General features: G+C 43.0%; 1 protein-coding gene across 1 annotated transcript in view; it reads left to right on the forward strand.

Moving 5' to 3' along the window:
• Positions 1-13,716, forward strand: part of MRPS9 (mitochondrial ribosomal protein S9) — a 92,890-nt gene that overhangs the window by 44,348 nt on the left and 34,826 nt on the right. The window contains exons 3-4 of the mRNA XM_080685632.1: positions 9,313-9,375; positions 9,465-9,495. Coding sequence (XP_080541758.1) covers positions 9,313-9,375; positions 9,465-9,495 — 94 coding nt within the window. The remainder of the gene's footprint in view (positions 1-9,312; positions 9,376-9,464; positions 9,496-13,716) is intronic.

The following is a 13,716-nucleotide window of genomic DNA, read 5'->3' on the forward strand; positions in this document are numbered from 1 at the left end:
ACAGGGGCACACCTATAGTGCCCAGCTCAGGTGACGGGAAACTGAGTCACTTGGCCCTAAAGGACACCTACTGCACAAGGCCACTCTACCAATTCCAAGAGACAGAGAAGCTCTGCCTAATACATAGAAACAAACACAGGGAAGCAGCCAAAATGCAAAGATAAAGAAACATGTCACAAATAAAAGAACAGAAGGAATCTACAGAAAAGTACACTGCTAGATACAGAGTTCAAAACAATAGTTATAAGATTGCTCGAGGATCTTGAGATCTTCAAGGAACATAATGAGACTTTTGAGGATCTTAGTAAGAATTTCAAAGACATGAAAAAGGATCTGTCAGAAATTAAGCATATACTAACTGAAATAATAATTTACAGGGATTCAACTGTAGAGTACAGGATTCTGAGAATCGATGATTTGGAATATGAGGAAGCAAAAACCACCCAATCAGAAGAGCAAAGAGAAAAAAGAGTCCAAAAATATGAAGATAGTGTAAGGAGCCTCTGGGACAACTTCAAGCATACCAACATTCTCATTATAGGGTTGACAGAAGGAGAAGAGAACAAGCAAAGTATTGAAAACCTGTTTGAAGAAATGACAGGAAATTTCCCCTACCTGGTGAAAGAAATAGCCTTATAAGTCCAGGAAGCATAGAGAGTACCAAACAAAAGGAATCAAAGAGGCCCACAACAAGGTACATCATAATTAAAATGCCAAATGTTAAAGAAAAAGAATCTTAAAAGCAGCAAGAGAAAAAAAGAAGAAGGAAAAAAGGTCTAAAACAGTGGTCGGCAAACAGTGGCTCGCAAGCCACATGCAGCTCTCAAGCCATGGTTTGCCGCTCTGTTGACTAATGAGTTTGCCGACCACTGACCTAGACTCTTGAATCCAATAATTACAGGCTGTTGTTGTTCTTTGTGATTAAGCCCCTATCCCAGTGGTCAGCAAACTCATTAGTCAACAGAGCGGCAAATTGCGGCTTGCGAGCCGCATGTGAATCGCGAGCCGCAGTTTGCCGACCACTGGTCTAAAATATGAACAAGAAAATGGCAATAAATACATGTCTATCAACAATTGAACCTAACAATCAAATGAACAAGGAATCTAATGAACAAAATAAACTGATGAATAAAATAGAACCAGAGGCATGGGAACTTGGAACAGACTGACGAATCTCAGAGGGAAGGGATTAACCAAAGAACTTATTTGCATATATGCATTACCTATGGACACAGACAGTCGGGTGGTGAAGGCTTGGGTCAGGGTGGGAACCAGGTGGAGGGGGGCAAAAAGCAGAAAGGGGAACATCTGTAATAATCGCAACAATAAATATTTTTAAAAATAAATGAATAAATAAAAGAAATATCTGCCCTCAATGAAACACTAGACCCAATGGACATAATTGACAATTACAGAACCTTTCATTTGGAACATCAGATTATATATTCTTCACCAGTGCACATGGAACATTCTCAAGGATAAACCATTATGTTGGGTCACAGAACGAGCCTCAACAAATCCAGAAGATGGAAATTATACCAAGAGTATTCCACGACCATGGTGCCTTGATATATTAGAAATCAACTGCAAAAAGGAAGTAAAGAAACACACAAGTGTGTAGAGATTAAAAAACATATTACTAAAACATGACTCGGTCAAAGAAGAAATAAAAGATGAGATCAAAAGACATACAGAGACAAATGAGAATGATAATACAACATATGAAAACTTCTGGGACGCAGCAAAAGCAGTAATAAGAGGGAAGTTTATATCATTACAGGCCTATCTCAAGAAACAGAGATCCCAAGTAAACAACCTAACATCAAATCTTAACCAGAAAAAGAAGAACAAAAGCAACACAATGAACAGAAGAAAGGAAATAATAAAAATTAGAACAGAATTGAGTGAAATAGAGAACAAAATGACTCTACAAAAATTTAAAGCAAAGAGCTGGTTCTTTGAAAAGATTAATAAAATTGACAAACCCCTAGCTATACTCACTCACTAAGGAAAAAAAGGAAAAAGACCCATATAAACAAAATTAAATGAGAGAGAAGACACCACAGACATCACAGATATACGAAGGGTCATACTAGAATATTATAAAAAACTATATACCACCCAATTTAATAAGCTAGAACAGTGATCAGCAAGCTCATTAGTCAACAGAGCCAAATATCAACAGTACAACGATTGGAATTTCTTTTGAGAGCCAAATTTTTTAAACTTAAATTTCTTCCAACACCACTTCTTCAAAATATACTCGCCCAGGCCATGGTATTTTGTGGAAGAGCCACACTCAAAGAGCCGCATGTGGCTTGTGAGCCGCAGTTTGCCAACCACGGACCTAGAAAAAATGGGTAAGTTCCTAGAAATATATAATCTTCTTAGACTAAGTCATGAAGAATTGGAAAATCTAAATGATCAGTCAGCAGAGAGGAAATTGAAACAACCATCAAAAACCTCCCAGAAAAGTAAAAGTCCAGGACTAGATGGATTCACCAGTGAATTCTACCAAATGTTCAAAGAAGATTTAAAACCTATTTCTCAAATTCTTCAAAAAAATTGAAGAAGAGGCTATACTTCCTAACATTCAATGAGGCCAATATAGCCCTGATACCAAAATCTGGCAATAGTAACACAAAAAAAGAAAACTACAGAGTAATATCTCTGATTAACACAGATGCAAAAATCCTAAACAAAATGCTTGCAAATCGAATACCACAGTACATTAAAAAATAATAATAATTCATCACGATTAAATGGCATTCTTTCCAGGGGCACAAGGATGGTTCAACACACACAAATTGATCAATGTAATGCACCACATTAACAAAAGAAGGCAAAGAAATCATATGATCTTATCAGTGGATGTAGAAAAAGCATTTGATAAGATACAATAACCATTTATGATTAAAATACTCCATACAATAGGAATAGAAGGAAAGTACCTCAACATAATAAAGGTTGTCCTCTAAGGATGTCCACTCTCACCACCCGGTGCATGGAATCGTACACATTGAAAGGAAATTAATTAGAAGGTGGCCAGTGGGGTGGGACTGGGCGAGATGGGCCAGACATGCCCTGGAGCCAACCTCTAGTCCCTCCCCGGCCGGCCACACCTGGGGTGGCACCATGGCTCGAAGGGCATCTGCGGAGTGAGTGGGGTCCCTCTGGCAGGTGGGGTCCCTCGGCCTGGCCTGTGGGGATCGGGCTGAAACCAGCTCTCCGACATCCCCTGAGGGGTCTGGGAGTGCAAGAGGGCACTCTGCAAAGTTGCTGTCGAACAGGGTGTGGAACGTAAACTCAAATGTGCAGTAAACCAGATTCAGGGCAACAACATAACCCACAGCCAAAGGTGGAATAGCGCAGCCCCGCAAGGAATCGGGCTCCCTCCTCTCTGGTTTCGGGGTGCATCACCCGAGATCCACCCCTGCCAAGTCTCAGCAGCTCCTGCTTTGAGCGTCTGCCCCCTGGTGATCAGTGCACATCATAGTTACCGCTCAGATGGGCATTTAGCTTACTAGCCTTTTATATGTATAGACTAGTGACCCAGTGCACGAAATTTGTGCACGGGTGGCGAGATGTCCCTCAGCCCGGCCTGCACCCTTTCCAATCTGGGACCCCTCAGACATCTGCCCGTTTAGGCCCAATCCAGGGATCGGGCCTAAACTGGCAGTCAGACATCCCTCTCGCAATCTGGGACCGCTGGCTCCTAACCACTCGCCTGCCTGATCGCCCCTAACCACTCTGCCTGCTGGCCTGTTCACCCCCAACTGCCCTCCCGCCAGCCTTCTTGCCCCCAACTGGCCCCCTTGCCGGCCTGCTTGCCCCAACTGCCCACCTCTGCTGGCCTGCTCACCCCCAACTGCCCCCCCCACCATCCTGCTCACCCCCAACTGCCCCTCCTGCCGGCCTGCTCACCCCCAATTCCCCCCACCCCCGGCGGCTTGATCACCCCCACCTGCCCTCCCCTCTTGGCCTGATCACCCCTAACCGCCTCTACCTTGGCCCCACCACCATGGCTTTGTCCGGAAGGTCTCCCAGTCTAATTAGCATATTACCCTTTTATTAGTATAGATAGTGCTGGAAGTCCTAGCCAGAGCAATAAAACAAGAGAAAGAAATAGAAGGCATCCAAATAGGGAAGAAAGAAGTCAAACTGTCACTTTTTGTGAGTGACATATATATCATCTGTATATAGAAAACCCTAAAGACTCTATCAAAAAACTATTAGAAACAAGAAACAAATACAGTCAAGTTGCAGGATAGAAAATCAGTCTGCAAAAATACATTGCCTTCCTGTATACTAATCACAAAACTTCAGGAAAAGAAATGAAGGAAAAAAACAGTTCCTTTTGCAATTGGAACCAAAAGAATAAAATACTTAGGAATAAACTTAACAAAGAATGTGAAAGACCTATATACTGAATATTACAAAGCATTATTAAAAGAGATTGAAAAAGACACAACAAAATGGAAAAAATCCTGTGTTCATGGATTGGAAGAATCAACAATAGTTAAAATGGCCATATTGCCCAAAGCAATATACAGATTTAATGCAATCCCATCAAAATCCCAAGGTCATTTTTTAAAGAATGGAACGAGAAATCATCAGATTTGTAAGGAACCACAGAAGACCCCGAATAGCCAAAGAAAGAAGAACAAAGCTGGAGGTATCACACTGCTTGGCTTCAAATTATGCTAAAGAGCTACGATAATTAATTCAGCATAGTATTGGCCGAGAAACAGACACACGGATCAATAGAACGGAATAGAGAGCCAATATACCACAGGTATATTGTCTCCTACAATACTACTATTATATATATACACAGTTATAATCCTATATAATAAAAGGCTAATATGCAAATCCACCAATCTGAGGAACGATTGGTCACTGTGACATTCACTGATCACCAGGGGGCAGACCAACGCAGAAGCTGGGCTCACAGCTGGTGACCGCAGTGGTGGTGGAGGGAGCCTCTCCTGCCTCCCCAGCAGCACTAAGGATGTCCGACTGAGGCCCCTGGACTCAAGAGGGTGCAGGCCCGGCTGAGGGACCCCCAGAATGCACAAATGTGGTGGTGCTGTCTGTGTCCAGCTTTACCAAGAACATGCCTTTCAGCTGGAAATAAGGAACACAAGAATCCTACCACTGGGTTGACTGAGGAGTCAGAATTTCTAATCCTATCTAATAAAGAGGGAGTATGCTAATTGACCCTCATGCCGTTGCAAAGATGGCACCACCCACAGCCAATAAGGAGGAAATGTGCTAATTGACTGCCTCACCCTGACGATGCACACAGCCAATAAGGAGGGAATATGCTAATTGACTGCCACACCCTCAAAGATGGCGGCGCCCAGTCCCCTCAGCCCTGCCGGAGTCCCTCAGCCCCCCAGCCGCCCAGGGCCGCCCAAAGCTCGGGTAACCAGGGCCGGCTGGGGCTTGCACTGCCGGCAGTGGCAGCAGCAGAGGTGTGATGGGGGTGTTGCCTTCCTCTGGTTGCTGGGTCGCCTCTCGCCCCTGAGGGCTCCTGGACTGTGAGAGGGGGCAGGCTGGGCTGAGGGACCCACCCCCCCCCCCCCGCAGTGCATGAATTTTCATGCACCGGGCCTCTAGTTCTGTAATATCGTATATAGTCTCAGAAAATTTTCCCAGTTTTCTGCAAAATGCCTTTATACCTAGCAAGGGGTTTTGTACAATTGTCCCACATTCTAGCTTTCTAATTGCCTTCTCATAATCAGACTTGGGATTTATTAGAGGAGTTAGGGGTATCAAGCTGGCAGAGAGAGCAGTTAGGGCGATCAGACTGGCAGGCAGGTGAGCGGTTAGGAGCCAGCGGTTCTGGATTTTGAGAGGGATGTCCAACTGCCCACATGGATCATGCCCTAACTGGCAGTTGGACATCCCCCGAAGGGTCCTGGATTGGAGAGGGTGCAGGCTGGGCTAAGAGACACCCCCCCCCCCCCCGTGCACAAATTTCGTGCACTGGGCCTCCAGTCCTATATAATAAAAGCCTAATATGCTAAGTGTCTGACCGTCCTGTCAACTGTTCAACCAATGAAAGCATAATATGCTAATGATATGCTAAGGCCTCTCAACTGCTTTGCTATGACGTGCACTGACCGGGGGGCAGATGCTCTGACCAGTAGGTTAGCTTGCTGCTGGGGACTAAGCAAGACAGGCCAGACGCCAAAACTGGTTTGGCTCAGTGGATAGAGCATCAGCCTGCGGACTGAAAAGTCCCAGGTTCGATTCCAGTCAAGGGCACGTATCTTGGTTGCGGGCACATCCCCAGTGTGGGGTGTGAAGGAGGCAGCTGATAGATGTTTCTCTCTCATCGATGTTTCTAACTCTCTATCTCTCTCCCTTCCTCTCTGTAAAAAATCAATAAAATATATTTAAAAAAAAAAAAAAGACAGGCCGGACACACCCTGGATCCCTCCCGTGTCCCTCCCTGGCCCTGATCATGCACCAGTGGGGTACCACGGCCTGGCCTACACCCCCTTGCAATCCGGGCTTAGGGACCTCCTCCCTGAGTGCACGAATTTTGTGCACCGGGCCTCTAGTCCTTTAATTGGTAATGATTTTTATTATTTTCCACTTAATTCTTTCTGTGTTTATGTTTGCAAAAAGAAACGTGTATGTTATTCTCCAGTTCCAATATGTATTTTCTTATTTCTGTTTCTCTTTCTCACACTAGTGGTCTTATTCTAAGTACATTTCTTTTGCATCTTGTTTTTTCTCAATCTTTTTTCTTTTATAGCTCTAAAGTACTTGGTCACATAGATGTATCATCCTTTATTCAACCAAATTCATGTCTGGGGATTTGGTTGTTTCTAATATTTTGCTCTTATAAATCAATGAATAACCTGTGCTTATGTATTTGTGAGGGGGTGTATCTTTAAGAGCAATTCATAGAAATGGGATTGCTGGGAGAAATATGTAGTTTTGTTAGATAATGTCAAAATTTTCATTTTGGTGGCACCATTTAACACTCCACCAGCAAGGCACTGCCAGAGCTCTCTGACCTTCAGCAATGTGCTGTCAAGGCTTTTGAATTTTTGCTAGTTCTGTTGGATGAAAAGCATTTACTCAGTGGTTTTAATTGTACTTCTCTTATTGTGAATACATTAGAGCAGCCTTGGGCAAACTACGGCCCGTGGGCCGGATCGGGCTGTTCTATCCGGTTCTCTTGCTCTCCCCTCCGCTCCTTTACTTTGAATTTATATTAGTTCACACAAACACTCCATCCATGCTTTTGTTCCGGCCCTCCGGTCCAGTTTAAGAACCCATTGTGGCCCTCGAGTCAAAAAGTTTGCCCACCCCTGCATGAGAGCCATATTTTTTCATTTTTTAATATAGCTTAATTTGGTCAGTCTTTTTTGCTTCTGAATTTTGAGTCATAGTTAAGGAAGACTTTGATATCTACATTATAAAGAATTCACTGAGATGTTGGTTAGTACTTATTTTGTTTTGTTGCCATTTTCTATGTTTAGCTCTCTGACTCATGTAGAGTTCATTTTAGTGTATGGTGTGAGGTTTGGATCTAGTTTATCTTTTGCCTATGGCAGTTATTCACATTGCTTATTAAAAATTCCATCTTTTCTCCATCAGAGAAGGAAAGGACAGGTGTTCCTGGTTTTAAAAAGAAAAAGGTCACAAAATTAACACTTTTTTTTAGTGTCTATTTCATTGGCAAAAGCTTGAATGAGAATAAGCTTGACTCAGAAACACAGCTGGGCTCCTACAATAATTGAATTTGTACCCCCAAATTATAGCCCCTACTTTCAGGAGAGAACTGGGTCCAGCACACGTCCTAGGTGATGGAGGAACAGGCCCATCCTGAGAACAGGCTGTCCAGGCAAGTAGCACAGTGCTCACACGGGCCACCAGTTCATTGAGAGTTCAGAGGGCACAAGACTCCGGGCCTCAGACTTCATCTGACATCACTCAACAAAATGAGTGCTTTTTGTGGGTTTTTTTTTTTATTTTAATTGTGACAGGGCTATTGGAGAAGACACAAATGGCTAAAGCCGTTCTCAAGTTTCCGGCAGTGCTGCTCCTTCAGAGGTAAAGGACATTTGGAAATGTGTGTGCGTGAGATTTGTCACAAGCACTGGGGATGTCATGGCACAAATCTATATTATAAAAAGCCAGTGGCCATAATGCCATAACACCATAATGCTGTAATGACCAAATGACAGGTCACCAGGAGGTGCATTGATGGGTCCCACCGCGGTGATGGGTGGGACTCTGGGACTCGCGCGATTTCACACTCTGGGCCTCTAGTTTTTAATAAAGAGCCAGGGTTGTTAAGTGATCTGCAGTGTAGAGGAAAGTTGCCTACAATGGAGCTATCGTACTCAAAGTGCCAGTAGCATCCCCATCGAGAAACAGACATGTTTCGAGAACTTGTTTGGGAATATGTAGTTTAAAATCACTTACAACTTCTAGGAAAAGTTCAAAGAGCAGCCAGAAAGTCAGTGGGTGTCACTGTGGGGAAGACGTCGAGCCTACTCTGATCAGTGTTCTGCCCGATATTTGCACTTCCAGCTGGGCATTAGGGTTGTGTTGGAGCACATTAGCTCAGCAGTTGTGTGGTGGCCGGTCCAGGATTCCTTTAAAAGGGAGAGATGATCTGTATGTGTGCTATTACTTTCATGTTTGAGGAGTCACTTGAAAATTGTTCATAACTAGTTTAATACGGTAATGCCCCCTTATCCACAGTTGCGCTTTCCTCATTTTCAGCTACCTGTGGACTTTCTTACTCTGAAAATATTAAATGGAAAATTCCAGAAATCGCTGTCCTGTTCCATCTCACCTGGGATGTGAATCAACCTTTGTCCTCTTGTCTCCAAGCTGTATTCACTCCCCGCCCCTTAGTCACTTAGTATCAAATTCACTGTTGAGGTATCACAGTGCTTATGTTCAAGTAACCCTTATTTTACTTAACAATGGCCCCAAATCCAAAGAGTAATGGTGCTGGCAATTCAGTTATGCCAAAGAGAAGCTGTAAACTTCACCATAGGTATGTATAGGAAAAAACATGGCATACATAGGGTTGGGGATTACCAGCAGTTTCAGGCATCTACTGGGGGTTGTAGAACTAGGGACTACTTTCCTTACAATTTTTCTTTTGGGGGATGTGTATGTGGTAACATTCTTTCATTTTGATTATGTTGAAATGAGATCATGTATATGAAACTGTTAATGTGATATCTGGCACATTTGCACTCAGTAATTGTTAATCATAACATTAACTGGTTTTTATAACAATTGTTAATGAACCTTTATGTATATTTTCAGAGAGCTATTGCTTATCTTTTCCCCAGTGGTTTGTTTGAGAAGCGAGCCAGACCAATAATGAAGGTAACTACCTTAATTCATATTTTTAAGAATTTCACTTAGTTTTATATGTTGCAATAATTATCTAATGCATTTTTACATTTATTTTACAGCATCCTGAACAGATTTTTCCAAAACAGAAAGGTAAGTTTGCTTAAGAATGAAATAAGCAGCTATTTTTGCTATATTGTTATATGTCAGCCATCATTCATATACCGTAGTATGGAAATGAACTCTTGTATATCATGGTGGTTGTGTGGTAGGTCAAAAATATTTTATAACTAATAATGTAGTTTACAACTGATTTTTTTTTAATTAAAAAATATTAAAATTAGACCAGGTTAGAGTTTATGCTTACACTAATGTCACACCAATTTGCTTGCATTCTAATATGACTTTGTGAGTAAGAGTTTGGTACAGATTCCCTGAGTTTATATGAAAATTTTACATTTATCTTTATTTTGGAAGAATATTTTCACTGAATATAGATCCCCCACCTTCGTTTTTTGGTCTTTTGTTACTTTATTGATGTGATTTCATCATCTCTTACCATGTATTGTTTCTAATGAGCATTTAACCATTATTTTTATCTGGCCCACTGTTTTCTCTGGCTTCTTTATGATTTTACCTTTTAAATCCTTAAAATAAAATCTTAAAGAAAACATAGGCTTTAAGGTTGCCAGGAAGTAAGACATTTACTATTTTTCCTTTACATTTGAAACCTCTTATTCAGAGTGGACTGGTGGTAGTTGTCAGTTCATTTAAAAAGTATTATTAAAGCAAGAAACCATTTTTTTAGCCTGGCCCGTGCGGTTCATTGTTGAGCATCAACCTATGAACTTCTGTTTGTCCCTAACAAGTGCCCATGTGTTATTTTAGAAATATGTCAGTGTTGGTAGGATTTTCTTACATGGGAATTAAGCAAAAACAAATAAAAATATTGTCACAGAAAACAGTGTGGTGATTACCAGAGGGAAAGGGGGGTGAGGGAAGGTAACAGAGGGTAAAAGGGGTGCCCTGCTAGTGATGCTCAGTGGTTGAGCATCAACCCATGAACAGTTTGATTCCCAGTTAGGGCACATGCCCGGATTGCAGGCTCTATCCCCAGTAGAGGGTGTGCAGGAGGCAGCCAATCAGTGATTCTCTTTCATCATTGATGTTTCTTTCTCTCCGTCTCCCTTCCTCTGAAATCAATAAAAACATATTTAAAAAAAAGAAGAGGGGAAAGAGGGCATAAACAGTGATGGAAGGAGACTTGGGGTGGTGAACACACAGTACAATATACAGATGATATATTATAGAATTGTACCCCTGAAACCTATATAATTTTATTAACCAGCTAGAGGCCCGGTGCATGGATTCATGCACCAGTGGGGGTCCCTTGGCCTGGCCTGCGGGGATCGGGCTGAAACTGGCAGTTCGACATCCCCTAAGGGGTCCCGGGTTGCGAGAGGGCACAGGCCAGGCCGAGGACTCCCACCAGTGCACGAATCCATGCACCGGGACTCTAGTATGCATATAAGATCTTTGGTTAATCTCTTCTCACCATCCTTTCTCCTCCCTCCCCCCTTCCCTCTGAGATTCATCAGTCTGTTCCATGTTTCCATGCCTGTACATTGAGCATCTGCCCCCTGATGGTCAGTGCATGTCATAGCGAATGCGTGGACACTTAGCATATTAGTCTTTTATATATATAGATGTCACCCCAATAAATTAAATAAAAAAGAAAAATAAATTAGAACAATAAACAGTACTCCCATAGAATTGGCAAAATATTTTTGCCACCTACCTACCTACCTACCAATTTTGCTTTATTTTGTAAATAAGAAGACAAAATGATTTTTTTCTGTTAAGTGTGAGTGAATTTTAGAGTTGAGTAGATTATTACACTTGTAATATACTCTGCTTCCCTGGTTAAAAGATGAAAGCTTCTAGATTGAGTTAACATAAAAATCCTGCTTTACTTTTTAAAGCAAGTGACAAAAATATTAGGATAAGCAAAAATATATATGAATTGATGACAGAGTAAGGAGTGGTATCTAATACTAGACAAAATGGAATTCAGGGAGATTGGGGAATGGTTCAGTGAGACAATAATATTAGTTTATGTTGATAAAACCTCATATCTATTAAATGGATTTGACGACCATGAACCTTTTTGCACCAAGCATTTAGCATTGAAATGTTTAAAGCACAAGCTGTTAACTAAATCTCTAAAGAATTTGAATAACACAGCATGAATTTATAGCTACAGATACAAGTGCAAAGAATACATTTGCTATGCAGATGCCAATGGAATATTAACAGAAATACCATGTAATAGGTGATAGAGAAAACCTAACAAATTCCCAAAAGTAGGTGTTATATAGATTAGATTTTTCTGACTTAAAACTTAACAGAACCATAAAACTATTGGGTTAAAGAGGGAATCAAAATTGAGATTTCAGACTATTTAGAAATACAGAGGGGAGCAAAAGTAGATTTATACTGTTCATATGGAAAATCCTATCTAATAAAAGAGTAATATGCAAATTGACCGTACCTCTGCTACACCCACCAGCCACGCCCATCAGCCAATCAGGAGTGGATATGCAAATAAACCCAACCAAGATGACTGTGGCCACAGAGAGCAGGAGGGAGGCTTGGGTTTCCCCGGCAATGAAGGAAGCCAAGCTTTCAGCACACCCTGGCAGGCCCAGGCCTCCACTCAATGCTATAAAGTTTCAATGATAGAAGATAAATAAATTCCAACAAAAATGGCGGCAGCCACGGAGCTGGAGAGAGCAGGAGGCTAGGGTTGCTCCGGGCAATGGAGGAAGCTAAGCTTTCCTGCACACCCTGGCCTGCCTTGGCCTCTGCTTAAGGCTACAAAGTTTCAATTATAGAAGATAAATAAATCCCAACAGAAATGGCTGCTGCCACAGAGGGAGCAGGAGCCTTGGCTCCACTCCAGGCTACAAAGTTTCAATTGTAGAAGATAAATAAATCCCAACAGAAATGGCTGCTGCCACAGAGGGAGCAGGAGCCTTGGCTCCACTCCAGGCTACAAAGTTTCAATTGTAGAAGATAAATAAATCCCAGACCCCAGGGCCTCCACTTGGGTCGCCGGGGGGCATGGCCGGCCTGCAAACCACCACAGGCCCCTCGCCTAGGCCGCCCCACACCCCAAGGGAACCCCCACCCTGATCCGGGACACCCTTCAGGGCAAACCAGCCAGCCCCCACCCGTGCACCAGACTTCTATCCTATTTAATAAAAGAGTAGTATGCAGATTGACCATCACTCCAACACACAAGATGGCTGCCCTCAGGTGGTCAAAGATACTGCCCCCTTGTGGACACGAGATGGCCACCACAAGATGGCCAGCAGGGGAGGGCAGTTGGGAGGGACCAGGCCTGCAAGGGAGGGCATTTGTGGGCGATCAGGCCAGCAGGGGAGGGCAGTTAGGGGTGACCAGGCCGGCAGAGGAGGGAAGTTGGGGGGGGACCCAGGCCTATAGGGAAGGGCAGTTGGGGGGGACTCAGGCCTGCAGGGGAGAGCAGTTGGGGGGTACCAGGCCTCCAGGGGAGGGCAGTTAGGGGTGACCAGGCCTACAGGGGAGGGCAGTTAGGGGCAAACAGGCTGGCAGGGGAGCAGTTAGGCATCAGTCAGGCTGGCAGGAGAGTGGTTAGGGGGTGATCAGGCTAGCAGGCAGAAGTGGTTAGGGGAATTCAGGAAGGCAGGCAGGCGAGCAGTTGGGAGCCAGCGGTCCTGGATTGTGAGAGGGATCCCAGATTGGAGAGGGTGCAGGAGGGGCTGAGAGACACCCCCCACCCCCGTGCATGAATTTCATGCACCGGGCCTCTAGTAATATAATAATTAATAAATTAATACAAGAATAAACACTGTTTTGCATACTTACAACTGTATTGTTGATTTTTCCCATTCACTTTCTTCACCCATCCCTCTACCCCTCTCCCCTCTGGCAACCATCAGTTTGTTCTTTGTTTCTGTGAGTCTGCTTTTGTTTTGTTTTGTTTGTTTGTTTTTTAATCCACATGTAAGTGAAATCATGTGGTATTTGTTTTGCTCTGTCTGACTTATTTCACTAAATATAATACCTATGGGTCCAATCATGGTGTTGCAAATGGCAGGTTTGGGTTCTTTTTTATTGCTGAGTAATATTGCATTGTATATATGTGCCACTTCTTCTTTATCTATTCATCTATCGATAGACACCTATGTTGCTTGCATATCTTGGCTATACGGTATAATGAAGAGGTAATATGCAAATTAACTCTCACATCCTCACAAGATGGCTGTCTATGACCAGGCCGGCAGGGGGGTTAGTGAGAGGTGACCAAATGACTGAACAGCAGGCTGCATG

This window comes from Plecotus auritus, assembly GCF_963455305.1.
Source record: "Plecotus auritus genome assembly, chromosome: 8".
Taxonomy (NCBI): Eukaryota; Metazoa; Chordata; class Mammalia; order Chiroptera; family Vespertilionidae; genus Plecotus; species Plecotus auritus.